This window comes from Alexandromys fortis, unplaced genomic scaffold, assembly GCF_014885135.2.
Source record: "Alexandromys fortis isolate MF-2015 unplaced genomic scaffold, M_Fortis_MF-2015_v1.1 scaffold_10, whole genome shotgun sequence".
Taxonomy (NCBI): domain Eukaryota; kingdom Metazoa; phylum Chordata; class Mammalia; order Rodentia; family Cricetidae; genus Alexandromys; species Alexandromys fortis.
In genome coordinates, this window is record NW_026067895.1 from 12,755,891 (window position 1) to 12,776,581 (window position 20,691).

General features: G+C 43.8%; 1 protein-coding gene across 6 annotated transcripts in view; it reads right to left on the reverse strand.

Annotated features, from left to right (window-relative positions):
* The window catches only part of Glis3 (GLIS family zinc finger 3), a 425,456-nt gene that overhangs the window by 37,446 nt on the left and 367,319 nt on the right, over positions 1-20,691 (reverse strand). For all 6 annotated transcript variants that reach the window (XM_050159533.1, XM_050159565.1, XM_050159574.1 and 3 more), the window contains 2 exons: positions 18,985-19,129; positions 184-352 (listed from right to left, as the gene is read on the reverse strand). In XM_050159533.1, coding sequence (XP_050015490.1) covers positions 184-352; positions 18,985-19,129 — 314 coding nt within the window. The remainder of the gene's footprint in view (positions 1-183; positions 353-18,984; positions 19,130-20,691) is intronic.

The window sequence follows — 20,691 nt, forward strand, 5'->3', positions numbered from 1 at the left end:
TATGTAACAGATAATGAGATATTTGGTCCACACGCTCTGTGTATGTTACTTTTAAAATGCCACCCCTGGGTAACTCAGCCCACCAACGGATTATTAATAAAATCCAGCAACTGTCAGCGCTCCTCTCCGTGGAGGGAGGCTTGGCGGTAACACCTATTATGAGAGCGAGACAGATGGCCTTACCTCTCGGTGCCTGCGTCCACAGCTGCGAGTGGAGGTAACTGGGAGGAGGGGTGGTGGGGGCTCCCCTGTACATTATGTCCCGGAGAAGGGTGACTGACAGGATGTGGGGGTGGCACGGCCCCAGCAGCTGTTCCACTTCGGCTTGAATGACTGCTGGCGAAAATGGGAGCTGAAACCAAGAGAGAGAGGCAGCATGAGACGGTGCCCTGAAGGAGGCCCCGTTTTAAACACCGAGCCTGACAGCAAGCATATTTCAGGGACTTGTTTGTTTTTCTCCGAGTGCCTTTTAGGGAGCACTTCTCCCCTTCGTGGATACACACACAGCTTTGGCTTCCGTGGAGGAACAGGTTCCCTGGCTCTCTGTCTTCACGCTGCCTCAGGAGTAGCTTGCTTCAGGCTCACCTTGGTCTCTAAAGTGCCATGCGCCCTGCCAGTTCCCTATCTGGTCATTACAATTGCTCCACCTTGTGCTGTTTGTTTCTATGCAAATGTTTTTGTGTCTTTTTTTTTTTTTTTTAAGCTATGGAAGACGACACTTGCGTGATGCATGCTCAGCCGGCTGGCTGCAGGGGCACAAAACAGGCCTTCTGCCTCTTCCAACCGTGTAGTCAGACACTGTGGGTCAGGCCCCTCCACAGCAGAACCCTCATAATTACAGTCCCAGCACAGGGCCCCATTCCCTCTAACTAAAAGCCTAGCAGACTCAAGCATTTAATTGATGGTGTGATAAATAGTCTTCTTTTTATTCCAAAGAAGTCTTTACCCAAGGTGACAAAACAGGAAAAGGCGGCCCTCACACACAGCTCTGAGGTCTTTCCCCGCCACTGCCAATCACACACTGACGGCAAGTCACGGCCCCCTTCTTGGGGCAGCCTCACCTGTGAGAACTGTATCTGACCTCAAACTTGCCCGTGTGCCCATTTACAGCAGCTAATTGGTACCCTGTCACCTGATAACCAGGGCTTGTCACTTTCCAAGTCTATGGGCAAGGAAGGACCTTAATGTGGGGGACCTGCTCAGCAGATGTCTCATTAGGCTGCAGTCAGAAGCCTCGTTACCCATGCTCCCTCACTTCCTTCTCTGCACACAGCTCTGCCCTATGCCCACTTCTGCTCCGTCTGAACTTTACTAATATCAAAGAACAAACGGATCTTTTTTTTTAATTAAAGAAATCAAGTTCAAGATTAAGAAAGTCATATTATCAAAAAGATTTGAAGGTTTAAAAGTTCAGGGAGTTGTATTTTTAGACCGCTATCGCTTTCAGCCAACCCCACCGGGGTAGAAATTAAGACCCCAGGTGACCCAGCCCCACAAAGACTAATCCAATGGAATGAGAGTTCAAGGACTTAGAGGAGCGTGTGAAGAGGCAGAATTACCATCTTCCCGCTCAAAACGCTACTGACACGGCTGTGATCTGATTTGAAGGGTTTATTTCTGGTAGATCAGCATTCTGTCAGGCTCACTCCTGTCCTCAGAAACCTTCACCCTTCCAGAGTCCTCCGAGGCCAAAAAAGTGGTAGTGAGGCCAGGAAGTGCTTACTAGTTCAAAAAGTCAACCCCGAGCTTCTCTTGTGCGCGTCAGCCTCCGTGGAAGCCGCGCACTTGCAAACTCGCTGGAGTCACCTTATGAATCACTGCCCTCGTTTGTGCCCTGCTGGTTCAGGGAGCCGCAATTCTGCTTGGATTCCAAATAATAATGTGGCCCAGGGGAGAAGGCTGTTTGGACTGACTGTAGCAATAGTTTCAATATTGGTGTTTGTCAGCATGAAGCTTGGGTTTTATATACTGTTCTAAAATCTAATAGAATAATAAGGTCACAGAGACACCACGAAAACACAGCTACCTTTATAAAACCTGCTTTAAGTATAGAAACAGCAGCTCTCATTTATTTTGTAATTGGTGCTGAATTCGGCCTTCATTTCTTTACCCCAGAGGTCCTGTTGTGTGTATGTGTTTCTGTTTATCACAAGGGAAGTACTGCCCTTGCTGTTGCAACCCAGTGGGCAACAGGGAAGCATGCTACACTTTACTATGTGGTTCAGCAGAAAATATGGCGCTTCCCAAAGGTCCACAGTAACTGCTTTGGTTGGATTTCACATTGGCTACAATTAATAAGCTAGACAACATGGTGTTATTTATAGCCTGTCACTGAAAGTGAGGGGTTGCTGAGGAACTATCCTTTCTCCCAGCCAAGTCACAACCAAACACCTGTCATCCACCCATCCATCCTTTTTCCACCTAACATTATTTTAAATGATAAGCCTGCTAAGTACATATATACGCATGTATGTGTGTGTGTATATATATATGTATATGTAGTTATAGTTATTGTATGGTATCATTTGTGTACACCTGTCCTTGAGTGGGCTTTAGCTTGAAAATGGAGAAATGTCTGTATGTGTTAATTCTATCAAAACACTAAGATTTCCTAATGTTGACTTCTTAACAGTGTTCTGTCACTTTAACACACTAATCTGCGGCTCTACAACCAGGTAAGTGAGCACATCCCAAACGTATTAGAACAGTTTATACTTGGGCACTTTTGTTTAGTCCTCCACTTCGATGTACTTATTTTGGTATTTTCACCTTCCTCTGCCTCTCCCTACTGGCAAGTGAACCCAGAACACTATGTATGTTGCGAAAGTGATTTAGCATCGAGCTACAGCCCTGGCCTCTTCTCATTCTCCAAGGCGCCAATCACTCCACAAATATTTATGGAGCAGCTACCATATGGCAGACACAAAACTTGGTCCTGGGCTAAACTATAAAACAAGACATGTTTAGTATCTGTTATCTCCAACTGTATGTATCAAGTCATGTTTGCTTTTTTAATGAGCAAAGACAAACAACCTAAATGTCAATAAAGTCTATCCTGGGGCTCCAGTTGGAAATTTTATCCAACAATTCCTACTCCCTTCTGATCAAAGGCTGCCCCAGGGAAGTATTATTCTCTTAGATTTGTCAGCAGACACATGCCACAGAGGCCTAATCTCAAGAAATCTAGGAGTCCTGAGGCAGGAAGGGAGGAATGTGCTGGTAAACTGAGGCCAGGACTGTCCAAGCTCTAGGAAGGTATACTACCATGGCCACGGGCAGGAGGTGGTGGAGAGGGTGTGTAGGGTAAGGCATCTGAGGTGACGGGCATGGAGCTGAAGGCAAAGGACCGGGTCTTCCAAGTGCTCTGACGTCAAACACACATCCACAGTCCTTCCTTTTATAGCTATGGCTGACATAGAATACTCGAAACAGGGCAGGGTTCTCTACAAGAGACCCCATGAGAAGAAGAAAGAGAGGGATTTAGGCTTCAACTTAAAGTCTGAATGTGAAAGCATCTGAACAGTTTCTTACACAGGGCATAACCGATCACTTTTCTGCAAAAGAAAACCAATCACTTTTTACTTCTGTGTTGTTGGACATGGGATGAAAATTAGAGAGATTTTACGAGAATTATAGAGTATAACTTAGTTGGAAGAAACTTAGTGTCAATGTCTATACAGGACAGTCTGCCTGCAGAGTCCAGGGTAAAATTGCTGGTTACAGATGTTACTTATGACCAAAATAATGAAATGAATGGAGGATAAGTAATAAGAGACACAAGCTTGGCTTTCTAATATACATCCAAAAGACAACTATCTGAAGTCAGTTAGCTATGGCTGGGATAGGACTAACTCTCCTTGGCCTTTATCGAAGACCAGCAAGTTTCAGAAACTGCCATTGTCATCCAGAAAATGTCTTTGCTATCCACAGTGACTCCCAGGAATGTCTAACTTTATCAAACCACACATCTAGGATGTACTCTTAAGTGTATCCAAGTATTATTTCTTCATCTGGACATAGCATTCCAGCACCTCCTTTTATGTGGCAGGTGCTAAATCTTCACTAATGTTTCTTGAGTTTCAATACCTGCCGGCTCCGCGCAGCCGCGCCTGCTCCAGCATATGCTTACTGACGAGCGCACAGGCTTTGCCAAGGGATTTCCAATCTTAGGAAGAAAATCCGCACGATGGACGAGAACTATGAGGTTATTCACGAAAGGAAAAAAAATATTTCCACACTTACTCAAAATGATTTCCACAAATCAACCAGTGGAGTGTACAATGTGGCCTATTGATCAGAGCCTCAAGAAGAAAATGGATCCCCCCAGCACACAGCACAATATTAACAAAACTGTTGTGACCAAATCAACCAGACACAGACTGCCCCTGGGGGCAGCTTTCATTGTTGGGGTCACCTTGGGGGGGTCAGTGCTGTCTCCAAAGCTCGAAGGGGGCTTTTCACTGAACTTCCAGACAGGGTTGGTGACTGGCAGCTGGAACAACTGATTAGGCACAGCAAAGGAACAAACTGGAAACCCTTATTGCCTTTGTGATTAAGAGATGGTGAACTCCCCAAGGAAATAAAGCTTGGACAACCAATGAATGCATGAACTCTGCCTGCTGCCCAGAGCCAGGAGCTCTCTTCCCTATCGCTACGGACTCTTTCTCATGGGGCCTGGCTTACGGCAGTGACAGGCAGAGGTGGCTCTGAGATCCATGAAGTTCCTAGAAGCTATCTCAAAAAGGCTTCTGGAGCCACAAAAGGCTCGTGACTATTTCAGTTAATGTCAATCAACATATCTCTATTATAACTATCAATATATTATTCATCATTAATATATTACTAGTAATTGTTATGTTAAGATAATATTACAGCATATTATTATGAAATGATATTATAGTGTTATAATTTATTAATGTATTATATTATTAATAACAATATATTATTTCTAATGAAAGGCACATCTGGAGATTCTCCCCTTGTGAGGTATTCACCAGGTGAACAGAGGATGCAAGGAGTATGTTAGGGACCCCAATAAAGATCTCCTTGCCTTGCCATCCCAGGTCTGCTGGAGCTACTACCCACATCATTTGATGACTGTTTCCATCCATTCAGTTGGTTGGCACAAAGACTCTCCTGTCAGTCAGAGGCATAAAAATGTAGCTAGCATAGACAGGCCTGATGGAGTAAACCTGTAATCCTAGATAACAAGCAAGAGATTTCAAGTTCAAGGCCTGCCTGGGCAATTTCGTGAGACTGCCTCAAACAAAAGACCAAAGAAGAAGTTATAGATATAGCTCATCGGGAATGTCCTGGGCTGGCATGTGCAGAACTAGGGTCAGCCCCCAGGGAAGCAAGGAATAGCTAGTATGTTTTCCTGTTCAAAACGGTGTGAGCAGCTACACTTCTGTTCTCTGATATTAAATAATCCAATAACCCAGAAAGAGCCATGGAAGTAGAACATACTTTCTGATACCCTAGATCGTAGCCTGAGACATGCTGAGATTCTAAACTTCTTGTGACTCTCAAAATGGTCCAGATACACACGGAGTAGCAGGGGGTGACCTAGATCTCAGTTCATTACATCAACTCCTTTCTCCATATTGTGGAACTCACAGTTATGACTGATTGAATACCTGTCATATGCCAAGGACATTTTGCCAAGGACATTTGCTACTTATTGATTCTTGGTTAGATGAGATGGCTATGGTCACTTGGTGAACAAATAGTGAAGGCGAAATTCAAAGTGAGATTTCAGGTCACATGGCCCTAACCACCATCCCACACTGTCTCTCGAGGGCCCGGCGGACTCAAAACAAAGTGCGTCTGAAAAGGCATCCTGGAGTAGAGGCAAACAGGTGGCCGCAACATTCTCAGTTAGATGGTAAAAAACAAAAACAAACAAACAAACAAAAACACTCTTTGTCCCAACCTGTTCTCAACCTTGATAAGGAGATTTAATCCAGACAAGAAATTAACTGAATTATTCCGTTTGGAAAACAAACAGCTGGTAAGAAATGTGCTTTTGCCCAAATAAAGATTTCGGATCCATGTCAGACGCATATTGATCCACGGGCAAGGCAAGGAGCGGGGCCTGCAGGGCGATTCATGAGCAATCGGCTATGTGCGCCTTTACTGCAGCAAGCAGGATGTCCTGGGCTGTCGATAATGAGCCTAGAGGAGAATCACTGTGTTTGTGGAGACCACTGAGCTTCCCTGTAAGCCCTCACTTCAGGGCATTCGTGGCTACTGAGAAGCCCTAGCCCAGCTCTGACTTGTCCTCACTGGAAAGGAAATCCAACTTATTTGAAGATGGTGACTCTTACTGGTAATGAATGTCACAGCCACGTTGGGCTCCCGAGAAATGACATTAATTGCTTGGTGGCTAACATAAGGAAAGAAGTCTAGGCTGACCATTCATCTCTCAGGCAGAATTTCAAGGGTCAAGGCTCAGAGAAGCAAACTAATCGATGAGCCTGAGGTAAATTGGCTCTCAAGTAGACATTAGCAAGAATTAGAGGGTCCGCATGAAAGATGATCTTAACCTTGTCTCTCTGTCTCTCTCCCAAGAGGAGAAATTTAGACCTGGGAGGGGTTCAATAAGCCATTTAACTGCAGTGGCGATTTTGGCTCCACTGTCCTCATCAAAAATCAGGCGCTCAGGACAGACAGTGTCAGTCAGCATGGTTGGGAACAGGAGCGGACACAATGGGAGTCACATGGATCTGGGTTTGAGGCTTAGCTCGAGTGACTGCCTGATGTTTCTTCATCTTCAAAAGGATAATACTTCACAGGATTGCATGGAAAAATATAAATATATAATACATTGAAAACCTAAATAGGGGATGGAGAGATGGCTCAGCAGTTCACACCATGTGCTACTCCTGAAGAAGTCCCAGGTTTGGTTCCCAGTGCCTGCCTGAGAACACAAAAATGCCTGTAACTCCAGTTCCAGGGGAAGGGTGCCCTCTTCCATCCTGGCCTTTGTGATCACTGCACATGTGGTACATAGTCATACAGACATACATGCAGTCAACACACCGATATGTAGAAAATAAAATACGATTAAAAACGAAAAACACACAGCACAAAGGCTGAACTCTGGTTATTCACCCCCAAAATGCTCTTATCATTTTACTGTAATTCTTATCATATTGTTGTAATTAATGCAATTTTAATATGATTAGGGAATGACAAAAACATACACTGCCTCAAGATGGTAAACATCAAATTAAGCTTTCTTTTTTGAAAAGCCCGGGTGGAAAACTGCAATGTAACTGTGTACTGGAATTCGTCACTGGGGAGGGAGGAGTTTATGCATCTTATTCGATCAGCTTTTTATTGTTCAATATTTTTATGCAAGTGCAACAAAGTATTTGAGGACAAGAACAAATCCGCACAGGGTTAACATGTTGTCCTTTACTTTGAAGGAGTAATACACACCTTTGAGATACAGCCCATAATACATTTCAGTGTAGAAGATAACAAGTCATTTTCATGCATGACTGCACTTCACTAAGGAGCGAAAATGGGCTGTTACTAAAATGTCAACACAATTGTCCCTCTTGAAGCTTAGCTTTTCTTGAAGTATTTTTACATTTTTTCAGGGCTTCTTGTTTGCTTCTCCTCTTCAAGAGCATACGGATTCAGCTTTGGTTAATTTTTTAGAATTTAAAGAAAGGCTTTCCCTTTAGATGTTCTGAGGAAACTGACCAATATTGGAGGCATCTAGAAACTTCGTCCCCAAAAGTGCACATTTAAATCTAATGCCATCTGCTGTTCTTCACAGAACACCTCAAAGCAATTTATAACTGCACTGTCATCGGATGGCAAACGCCTTCCTGACCTAAATTCGCACACCAGAGAGAGTTTCCTAGCAAGGAAAATGCCTGCCAGGGCAATCTGCTAGGGAGCCTGAATTTAATCCTAAAGTTAATTGGAGAATGGGGGAGACCCCAGTTTATGCTAATGCTTGTTGCGGATGAGAAAGGGCTGTTCCTTTTTACCTTCCCACCTGATGTCAGGGCACGGCCTGCCCCTCTGCCTCTCCATCAAGTAGGGCATTGTTCTGCACCCACATTCCCCCTGTGTTAGGAGGAAGCCGCTTCTTAAGGGCTTGCACATCCATCCCTCTGATCTTTCCCCTCTCCTTCCAGCATGAATAATTTTAATATTGCCAATCACTGAAAATCCATTCTTTCTGCCTGTCTCACCGCCACCCCCCTTGCAATGTGGAGTATCATTATCCAGCAGCCCCGATAACAGCGTAATGAAACAATTCCCTCCCAAGCGCATCGGGTGGCTGTCAGACTAAAATGACAATACCCGTCCATCCCTGACATGCTACCCTCAGCTAATTGATGGCAACTGTCTCCAGTGCTCTAGGACAAAGAAAACATACATGTGTCTCCTGACAGGAGAGCTACCTGGCAATGGAAAAACCGCTGTGTTAGGAGGCTGCCAGATTAAGGTACGTAAGGATACCGCTCTAAAGAATGTACCTATTAGCTTTGTGCTTAATGGAACCGCTGATCACTGGGGAACAGAAATAAATAAGGTACAGTAAGAATTTATTGATGTCTGGATAGTTAGATGAATATTCAGGTTCTCTCTTACAAACAGATGTCTCCCAAGAGCTCCAAACTTCAGTGTAGGCAGCCCAATTACATTTCCAGCTCATGCAGCTAGATTTACCACCAGGGAAGACGTCATTACTGTTTGGGAGTGTACGCACCCTCTCAAGTCTTTCTGGAATCTACCATGGTCCAGCTAGAAGATATGTCACCCGCACGAATGCCAAAGGTTACCAGCAAACATCCTGAAATACCAGGTGTAATTAGCTTCTGTTCGGGAAGTTTCCCATCTGTACTGCGACAGAACAAAAGACATTATGTCGCAACTCGGATGGCATCACTCGGGCGCTTATTATGTCGCAACTCGGATGGCATCACTCGGGCGCTTCTCCGGAACCAACATTTCATGCAGCCCTCTTAAATCGTTCCAGACAATGCATGACACATCAAACCTCAAATCTCAGACTGTGCTTCCCTCCTCTGGAGTATCAACCCTCCCACTTATGCACCTTAAGTTACACAGAAAAGTCGGTAGGATAATGTGAACATACAGACCACTCAAGACTTCCCTTTGGGTAGCCGCATCTCCTCTCTCCCTGTACTTTAGATTTTCAGCCCCTTTCAAGTCAGGATGGAAACGGAGAAAGGAGAAAGATGGACCTGGCATGGCTAACTGCTCCGGGTAGTAATTAAAAAGTTCTCCTCGGCTCTGTCTTTGTAGCAAAGTCCAACTTACTCATAAAAAATAATAACCATTTTAGTAAACATACCAGGTCTCTAACCCTTACTATGTATTCCACAGCTATACTATCAGAGGTAGGATCCATGATCCCACCTGCTGTGTTTCTGCAGGAACTCTGAAACCACTTGCAGTGGAGGCTGCTTGGAAATGGATCTGTAGCAAGAACAGCCAATCTGGTTTTGACTGCCATGTTCTTCTAGCAGAAAGAAATGCTGATCTGTGGACTCTGAGGAGACCTCTCTTCCTAGATGTGGAAAGGTTGGTGACAATAGTCCTTTACAGGGCCTGTGGGGCAGTAAGGAAGTAGTCTTCAATTGCCACTAGCCTGAGGCAAAACTGCACAGACACCCAAGGTGGTTTTGTTGTAACCCCTTTTTCTGTCCTCAGACTTTCTTCACCTTGGCGTTTATTTGACTTCCAAGCAGACATTCGTGCTTTAGCATGAAATTATGCTCATATCTGACATTTTGGAAGGAATTTTAATGGAATATTTTTCTCTATTTGGAAAACAGAGGCTTCATTCAGTCTTCAGTTATGCCGACTTCCAGGTCTACTGTGAGACAAAGCATATTTTGAGGAAGCAAGTATCTTCCTTGTTGGAATATGAGCAAGTGGGCCCCTCAAACTTGACATTTCAACTCCTTGTTTTATTCCTGAGGACTGATGTACATCTCAGAGAGGTTTTGACTTGAGAAAAGTCTGTGATACTCTACGCCCTGAGACACCTCCCCCTTCTAGGAGGAACAAATGTGGAGAGAGAGGAACCATGATGGTTCCTGGATTTTGCTGCCTGCCTCTGGCTCATCATGCCAAAACTCAGTTCTTTTCTCTCTGGAAGCTTCTTTCTGGATGAGAGAACCATGTTTGTCAGGGCATCCCACCCTAGGATGCCTCTGTAGATCTTCCTGCTAGCTGGTGACTTCAGGGATCCCTCTATTTGAGGGCCTCTAGTCTAAGGCTCTGAGAGCATCATCCCAGGGAAGACAAACAGAAACGTGGCCTGGTACCCTTACGGGGAGACTGTTACCATCTTCCTTCACTGCTGGGTCTCATAAAGACCTCTACAAGGCCATGGGCTGGGGGACTTCTGAAGTATCTGCTAAATCTAAAAGAGTACAGGTCCAGCCAAATTCCTATGCATTATGTGTTAACTCTTATAATACATTCTCCACTTTAATTAATTTATTTTACTTAATTAAATTTATGGCTTCCTTGATTTCATTTGGTCACTGACAAATGTTCCAGATGGAAGTCTGAAGCTGAGGTCACAAAGTTGTTTTTGGAAAGGACCAGCGTTTTTAGGTTTTGTAGGCAAGAATACCGTCAGCTATTTAAACAGCTATTCTCACACAAAGCTTAAAGTTATTTTGTTTAAATTTACTTTTAGAATTCTTAAAATCAACACTAGCAGTTCTCTGGCCATAATGAAAACAGGAGGCAGGCCAGATCCAGCCTGTGGGCAGTCTGCTGATCTCTGGTGTACGAATTACGTGTTGTATAATTGTTACAAAGAGAACACCATCACAGTAAGATTAGAGAAATATGAATTATAATAAATAAATCGAGGTAAGAAAATAGCCAAAAATAGTTTTATAGGCAAAATACCGTGGGCTGTATTTTGAGGAAAATGATGGAGCCAGGAAGAGACCATTTGCAAAATGACACCAGGAGAGACCAAGGCTATATATACCTGAGCAATGCCACTGCAAAAGCTGTATGAAATCGCACCGGCCAGGCCATCAGTATGTTTGCCTCTTTACTGCACCTGCTTCATCTCACAGTCTCACTGTTCACTAAGCTCATTTTTCAAGCAGGCATGGTGTGGGCACTCTGCAAAGCCAGTCCCATGAGACTCAGTCTCTTTGTGACAATGGGAAAAAAAAAGTCTCATGCAGAGATTTGAAAATGAGACTTAGGTCTACAAGCTCCACGGTCCAATCTTGTCTTGGCTTCTTGGAAGAAACTGCCTGTCTGTGAATTCTCTACCTAGGATTCAAGGAGAGAGCACAAAAGGGGGAGCCGGTGTCTGCCACAGAGCTCAATGTGGCTTACCAACAGTCCGTGAAACAAAAAGGGAGTGAGGGAGGGAAAGGAGGGAGGAAGTGAGGAAGGAAAGGAAAGAGGGTCACTGAGAACGTACAAGCTGACAGTGAGCCCACTGGCTTCCTTTATGCGTTTTGTTCTCTCAGGACAGCCCTATGGGATTCCTATCAGCACCTACTTTAAAGGGAAAGTGGCTTCCCTAAACACAACACCCAGTAGGCAGAGAGCCAAGATGGGGCTTCAGATTTAGTCCCACAATCTTTCTGCATGACACTCTGTCATTAAAACAAAAATAAAAACAACCAAAGCACTATTTTTATATTCAAACCCTAGTAGCCATCAAAACATAATTTTGACATTGTGAGTTTGGGGCCACTGACCCAAAGTGGTGAGCTTCTGATTCCAATTTTATCTTTAAAGCAGCACAGTAGAGCTCCAGCATTAGAAACACAATGTGAACTAGGACGCAGAGTATAGGGTTAGAAAATCTAAAGAATTCTGTTTTAGCTTTCGTTTAGTCTACTAAACGATGCTGATTTAAAATTTAATTTCTTTACTGCCCCCCCATTTCTAAAAACAACAATAAAGAACACTGGGGTGGCAGGTAATTTTGCTCAGGACTGTAATATGCATTTCCTAGTATTTGAACACAGCAATAATTAGCACTAACAGATGTTGAGCACTTACTGCCTCCTAAGAACTCTTAATGTCATTAAACCCAGTAGTCAATCTCAGTAAGGGGAATGTCTCAGTTGGAGGCAAGGAAGTGTTTCCACTTGTAAATATTGTGTTTGAGCAGATTGGCTTCATGGACAGTAAGAGAGACTTGTGTAAAACACGGTCACTAACGACATACAATACCTGACTTTTCAAAAAAAACATGGAACATTACTCACTCTTGTTGTTTATATAGCTACCAACTGCCTGAGCACCCAAGCACACAGACCTAAGGACATTTCTCTCCCATTAGCATTGGTCAGCAGGTACACAGTGCTTCTCAAACTGCATATCCATCCCTTTGAAAGGCTTGATGTAAAAGTCAGGCATGATGATAAATACCTGGAATGCCCAAACTGGTAAGGCAGAGGCAGGGGGATTTCTATAAGTTGCCAGTATAGTTTATACAGTGAGTTCTAAGCCAGCCAGGGTTACAGAGCAAGAAAATATCTTTAAAATGGAAGGGAAAAAAGAAAGATAAAAAAGTTTGGTATGGACTAGCCTACGGAACAAATTCCTATGTAGAATTATGATAGCTTGTCTCCTTTAATAGTAACCGGTCACTTTCTGCAGCTTCTCACTACTACAAGGAAGTGATAAGACTCTCTCTACACTTTCAGAGAAAAGGATCCAGTGGCACAAAACCTGTTATTTCTGAGGATATGACTGGGAATTCACAGAAACATTAGGGTAAGATGCAATTCTGTAGTCCAAAGCTGACATAGGTAAGACAGTCAGATAGATGAAAAGATAGGTAGACAGACAGATGCACACCTACATACACATAGGTAATTAGATGATAGATGATAACAAGACAGATAAGAATCATGAGCAACCATGCTCATTGAGACAGAACTGGGTTAGCATGCAATAAGATGGCCAAACTCCAGCTAGAAACATTCATGGAAGCGAGGCAAATACAGACTTGACTTAGGAAGATCAAGCCTCCAGAGAGGTGCCCGCGACTTCCAGTGTGGGTTAGAGGGTAGCAGTGCTTCAGGCATGGTTGAGGAACATGAACGGGACTGAACAGTCTATGACAATAACAAGGAAGTCACTATAAATGACAATCCCCAAGACAGAGATTCTGGTTAACATGGAATGGGCAGGTGTCACCATAGTCAATCCAGACCTGGAGCTACTCCCTTATTACTGGAAAACATCTCGTTTCATGTGAGTTAATCCAGTAATGTCCTTCAGTTTATATCCCCATGTCATGCTTAACCTTTCTTTCTAGTGTCCATACAACAATAAAAAGGAACTCTCACTGTGACTACAAACACCAAAAACAAGCAGTCCTTAAGAAAAAGCCCTTTGTGACTCCGAAGGAAGAGATGAGCTTCCTATTTCTTTTTCCCCTTGGAGCCTAAATTCAGTGGAAGTAGAAAGTCAGAACTTAGGATCCATGTTTGGCTCGTTTCCACAGCCACACAAGGCATGAAGTGCTTCAGTTGATAAGTTCTAGCCTGATTTCCACCCGGCCATCCATCGATCCCTTCAGACCTGCTTGAGACAAACTCCAGAGCTCCGAATGGCCCTTCTCCTATCCTACTGACAAAACAGTATTAAATGAGCAGTGAGGTGGGGGACATTGACAACCAAGTCCTTCCCCAGTGGGGACAAAGCCACGGCTGGCAAGCCTTACTCCTTTATCTCCTCTCTGATGAGGTGTGGAACGTTTCTTGCTCACCCCCCAAAAAAATGTTCTCATAGCAACAACGTGCGTTCCAGAAAACTGCGTGATTCAGTTTAATCCTGCATGAAAAGCCAGCAAGAGTACAAGGGAATATGTACACAAGGACAAATTGAAGCATCCAATTTGTTAGTTTGCAAATATATAAAGGTAGGAACCGCTGTAACTGCTCCATACATGTCCATACATACAGTGGGGCCTGTGCTGCCTGAGAACCAACATTTTAATTTGCTTTAATGAAGCGTGCATAATAAAAGCTCACTGTTAATTTAAAAACAAACAAAACATAAGCCTTCTACAGACTTCTACAGTGAGTAACATGTATGTGTTCTCCACAGTGACCCATACTCTAGTAACCCTCGATAAAATTCAAATGGGGTTTTGTAGAAGCCACATCTCATATATTGTGATTCAGAGGATGGATTCCAAAGTGAGCTGCCTGGATGACAACAGCATCCCGCAACACCTGGGAACTTGTTAGAATAATCTGGCAGAGGTTCAAATCTCTGAGATTGTTCAGAACTATTGAATCGGAAACTCCAGGGGTGAGCTCAGAAAGCTGCACTTTTATAAGGCTGTCTGCTGACGTTATATACACTGCTGGACTGGCTCAGGTTTAAAACTGTGTGTTAGGGATGCTAGCGCCCACAGTAGAGGACATGGGGCTTGTTCTTACTGTCGCTGACTTCAGTTCAACTTAACAGACAATCACTGACAGGAACTGCTTGCTCTATACAGTGGTTCTCAGCCTTCCTAATGCTGCAACCCCTTAATACAGTTCTTCATGCTCTGGTGACCCCAACCATAACATCACTTCCATTGCTACTTCATAACTGTGATATTGCTACTGCTATGAATCTCAGTTGTCCGATATGCAGGATGACTGATATGTCACTCCTGTGAGGTCATTTGACCTTCAAAGGGGTCACGCCCCAAAGGTTGAGAACCACTGCGTTAAAGTGACCCAGTTTCTGATGACAGCTCAAGACACTACCAGGGGAGACATCATGAGAACACCGTCAGGTATTTCCTTTAAATTCCCTTTGTCTCCATTCCCTTCTGCCCACCCCTACTCCGAGGTTTCTCGGTTGCTTTCTCCCCTTTGTGAATTCCAAGCAAAACAATGCTTTTGAAGATAGTGCAAGAGATATACATGTGCTTCACAATGTTCTATGTCTTTCTGAAGACTTTAATGCAGGCTATGCTTGTCTTTTATAGCTTTCCCCTGTAAAATTTAATCTCCTGGGAAATTGTGTGTCAGTTTAGAGGTCTCTAATGGCCACCCTCTAAATTAGCAGCCAGTTTTTGAGAAGAGACCATAGGAGGCACTTTCACAGAAAATTAGAGCCAACATTTACAGCTTTCTAAGAAGCTGTCCAAAGACAGCAAATGTACTAAATTTAAGAATGTAGAGAATACGTTAAAACATATAACATGAGATTAAACTAAAATGAAACACTATTCATAAAGCATGTTAACACAGTGCTATTTATTACAAAACTGATATAATTGCAGCGGGAAAAGCTCCCTTCTCCCAGCAATGGGGTGGAGACCTAATGGCATCAAAGAACTTTACAAAGAAACCTTCATTTCCCTCTTATATAACATAGTGGAACAAAAAGAGAACCTTTTTTCCTTGAAAAGCTACATTTTAATCTACATTAAAATCTGAATAGGTCAATAGGACTTACTAGATCTAAACATAAGGATTACTTTATAACCTAAGGGAAATCATATCAATACCCCCCCCCACACCATTCTTGAAGGTCTCTCATTTCTGCTGCATCAGCACTCCATCTCATAGAAGTTTCTGTGGGACTCAAATATCTCAAAACCCTTCCCATGAGAAACCTGCATTGTCTGGCTGTCTCTTTCTTGCGTGTCCATCCACCAGGTCGGACTGAAGGGGGAATGAGGGTGGATCAGGCCTCATCTCCTCTTGGGTTACCTGGCAGCTTTCACTTGCAGTTTAGCCCTATTGATCAGACTGTCCCAGGGATTGGGTTTCTGCTAGATGATTCTAGTATCTAGCCACAAGTCTTCATGACCGAGGTCACAGGCTTACTAAAGTCACCTCATATTGAGTCCACAGTTACAGCTGTGGTTCAGAGGGAGCCATTACTTTTGTGCCCACACATGGGACAGATCATTTGTCCGAGGCATCCATTGCTAGTGTATGGACCTTCTGCCAAGACCAGGCACTGGTCCAGTTGGTCCATGCTGCTGCACCCTCACTAAATTTAGACTTGCCTACTCCATCAGCTCATTCTATGAGCTCAGATTTATACTGGACTGGTCCTAAAGCCCTGAAAGTGGAGCTCACACTTGACCTACAGTGAAACCCTCTCTCTCAGAGTCTCAGTAAATCACCTGGAATTCCCACACTGACCTGGACCATGATGTGGGGCATAGTCTCAGAAAAGAAACTAGAAGTGGTCCAGTCTCGGGGCCTTTTCACCACCGCCCCTACCGTGGGGGCCCACTGAGCAGCAGAAAGTTGCTGGGAGCCCAGGATCTTCCAACAGTGCAGAAGTAAACGCCACAATTTAAAATCACCCTCAGCATGGTCTACAAAAGTGAAAATCTTTTCAGGCCATCTATTCCAATCAACCACTCTCTTATCAGTCTCAGAAATCTGCTTCAATAAAGGAAGTAGACATGGGTAGGCTTTCTTCCCTGCTCGTCTTAATGCTGTACAAATGATCCTTCTGGGTGCTGAATCCTGTGACATCTAAGGGATGATTCTGCTCCAAGTCATATCTAAGGGTTTCCCCTCCTACACTCACACATACTCAACAGGTTTCCACGGACCTGTTCCTAGCAACGAAAGGCATATAATAATCATTAAGGAAGTATTTTCTTGAGTTACTTATCTTCCTGATTTTTCTAAGAGAATGGAAAGAGAACAACCACGCCCTCTGTGCTGTGCTAAAGATGGAATCCATGTCTCATACATGCTCTACAAGCCCTCCGCCACTGAACCACACCCCAGTCCATCTCCAAGCACTTCTTACCCTTGCCAAATAGACTTGACCATCCGGATTTCACCTTTCCCTAAGGAATGGAGAGTTTCCAGCATGCCTTTGCCATGTGCCACGCGCGGGTTGGTATGTGCCTGCAGACGGTTAGCCCACGTGCAGCTGCTGTGCACGTGCACTCCGCACGTGTGCCTTTCCAGAGCTTAACAAAGAAGGCATGCAAGTTTGGTTTTAGAGTTTTCCTCCCTGTCTGCTTTTGCCTCTGGGTTTGCTGCCTACTCAGCAAATCAAAAGGTATAATCAATTATTTAAAAATAATCCAGAGGCCAAGAAAGTACGACAGTACCTAAGGGAAACGGACAGAAAGTGAGGAGAATAAACTCCGGCACTTACAAGCGGCCTGGAGAGATAAAACCCCAGGGAAATGCTGGTAAGGTGACCACCTGCCTAGTTCAGGACATTTCAGAGCAGAAAATGCCTGTCAACTGCAAGATGCCATGTGGACGGCTGTGGCAATGTATGCTTCCTTGCCTGTGCTACAGTGCTTCTGCTACAGCTGGAGGCTCCAAGGCAAGGGCTGAAGATCTTTTTGAGACCCAAATATAGAAAAGCACCGAGAATAAAAGTGGAAGTCTATTCAGCATGACAAAGTCATTTCAAACTAAAACTACACCTTAAAAAGTTGAAAACTCCAAAACTTTAAAAATACTAGCTGCCATGTAAAAATGCACACCCAGTCCAACATAAAAGTGCTGAAAATGAATCATATGTTATATGCATACAATACAGACAACATTTTCCATGGCAGCAGGTGTCGTAGTGTCCAAGATTTGGGACAAGACTGGCCACTCCTTGCAAATTGTTGCTACTGTGTGCAGGTTTCTCAGTTGCCTCTGATTAGCTTCGATCTTAACTCTGAGTTCCAGATCTTTAGTAAGGTATATTCACTGCCTAAGGAAGTAGAGGGATGTTTCATAGGTTGTTTTAACCTGATTGTTGATTCATTTAGTGTGCTAGAGAAATGTTCGTGTGCCATCAATTTGCAAACCAACAGCCCCTATGCACACAAAAGCTATCCATGTCTCTTCACTCATGTCTAATATCAAGTTTTTCAGTATGTTTTGATAGTGTTATAAAACAGTCCTTTGCATTTGATAAAGTGTCTATGTATCTCTTTAAGATTTGGTCAGCCATTCAAGTAAGTTTTAATCTCTATCTCTGGATCTAGAGGAGACGAAGCCATGCTGTTTCAGTGAATAAGTCCCTAAGAAGCTGCTAAAGGTTCCTCGATGCTGGCTCACCGTGATTAAGAATGTTTTGATGACGGATGCTCCAGAAACGACTGCTTTGATGCCCTTTTTTTCTGCATCGGATCGTCTTGAGAACCGTCAGGCTTAAAAAGCCAATACAAGCATGCCTTTCTCCTATTCCACTGCAATGCATCAGTACATTCTTCATTCTCTAAGGCTTATTAGCACTTCGCAAAAGAAAAAAATAGCATGTTGCCAACCTGGCTGTGGGATCGGATGCAGATGGAAGTGGAGTTGCAAGTCACTGAAAATAGAAAAGTCTCATTGTCTGGAATAGGGTGCTAGTGCAACTTGCTTTCAGATGGCTTGCAGCAAGAGCTTTCTGTGTGTAAAATGATAAAACTAATTATGCTTGCTCAACTCCTCCACCATCATAGAGGCTTGAAAATGCACCCAAACTGCAAGCTAATGCAATCAAAGAAAAACGATGAACCCTCTTACTCTTCCTTTTTTCGGAGCAACCCACAATTTTCTGAATACAGGGTCACTTATGATTCAGACCGAGGTGGACAAGAAATCTAGAGCACCATCCCTTCCTCTCCCTTTGCTTTAGGGACATTCATGGATATTCTTACAAGCTGGTTTACAAACAATCAAGGTTTTCTGTAGCTACCTGGAGCTTCCACTTAAAATGGAAAGATGATGAAGACCGCTCCATTTAGAATCTGCGTGTGTTCTGCTGCCTGCTTCAGGGCCAACCATTTCCTCTGAGTCCCAAAGATTCCTGGGAGGGCTTAGTGCACCGAACCTCTGGCAGAAGCCCAGAACAAGATGAACTAATGTGTTATTTGGCCTTGTTTCTTTATGAGGAACAGGAAGGTCTGCTTTGCCAAACCAACATAGGAGAACAGCTGCAGACTACTGACCGCGAGCACAGACGATCATGGATGAATTCTCAGGTGAAACGGATTTGCTGTTACATTCTTACCTGGATAGAGTTCAGGCCCAGGCCCTGGCCCTGGGGAGTGTCCCATGGCACCATCAGCATCTCTGGGGGAAGTGGCTGGCTGCAGAGGCTGCACAGCGAGACAGTCGGTGAGGAGATCTGGATGGAGCTCAGCGCTAGACCGCAGCTGAAAGGAGAAGAGAGAAGAGCTGGGAAAAGCTGGTCCTTAGAACACCTACCTGGAAAAGCCTTGTGCCCCAAAGGTGGAAGCAGTTCAATCCACAGACATTTATCAAGCAGCCATGGAGAGGCAGGCATGAGTGTGATAACATCAACAGAAGGACTGCTTCTCCGGCCTAGAACACTGGCAGGTGCTTCAGAAAGCAAGTGGCTGCGAGTAGGTTTGACTCCAGACATTGGTAGCCCTACTTCTAAGAACTCAAACCTCCATTTAGTTGCTCAACTCAGTCTCTAATCAGAAGTTGTAGTGACGACACAGACTCAGAAAGACTTTGTCCATAGTGCTCCCACTGTAAAGAGCAGGGATACTGGTGCACAAGCTATCTGGGAGAAAAGTCAGGGAATCTCCACTGGTGTTTGATGCTTAGAAATTTTACATGAGGAAGACATACTGGAACAAAATTTAAATATAGAAAATGATTAAATTAAACTTCTAACAGCAACAATAATAAACCCCGATGCTATGTCACACAAAATAGGAATGTACATCTTTACTTAGTCACGCACAATTAATTTTATATGTGAGTTGCATGTAAAAATTAGACCAAAATGGAGTTAAAATGTAGTATAAGTAAAACTTCACTTGATTCATTTGATTGCTTGTAGGTGTTCATTTATGCGAGGGCTTGTGCTTGGGGCTTGTGCTTGTGTATGCACACGTGTGTGAGCTTCTGTATGTGTGAGAAGGTGTGCATGTGTGTCTGTGTCCGTGTGAATGACAGCATGTGTGTATGTCTGTGTATGAATGTGCATGTGTCTATACATGTGCTTAGGCTGAAGAAAAAGCCTTGGTGTCATTTTCGTGGTACCACCAGCCACCTTGAAACAGGGGCCCATTGGCCCACAGCCCACCAATTAGAGTGGACTGGCTGACCAGTGAGACCCAGAAACTCTCCTATCTCTACTTCAGTACTAGAACTACCAGTGTTTAGGCGGCAGTTGAGGGTTGAACCCAAGTCCTCAATGCTTACAAAGCAATCAGTTAGTTTATCAATGGAATCGCTCACAGCTCCAACATCTTTAGAAACACAAATTTTGTAAATGTACCTTGAAAAATTACAATGGAACGTTTGGTGACATAAATGTATTAACCTCATTGGGTTAAAACATAGTATTATAAAAGTATAAAGTGTATTTCTTAGAAATATCACAAATGCTTATCTTCAGCATTTAAAACTGTATATGAACTGGCTTTCTACAGACATTAAGCCTTTAGATGCAGAGCCACAGTGTTCTTGTCCTTTGACAAATGTCCCATGGCCCTCTTGACTCCAGGAGGATTCACTGTCTTTACAGAACTCTGACTCTGTGCAAAGTTGAACAACTAAAATACAAATGAGCAATGCTGAGTGCTAGAAAGTGATGCTCGGAAACGAGGTCATGAGGGCATGTGGGGGTCAGGGGTTAGTTTGGGATAGCGATCTGGGACTGCAGCTTGGGGCTAAAACTGGTAACAAGTCTGAGAAGAATTGTAGCAAGATGTCCCAGACAGTGGGCGTCAGAGGCGGG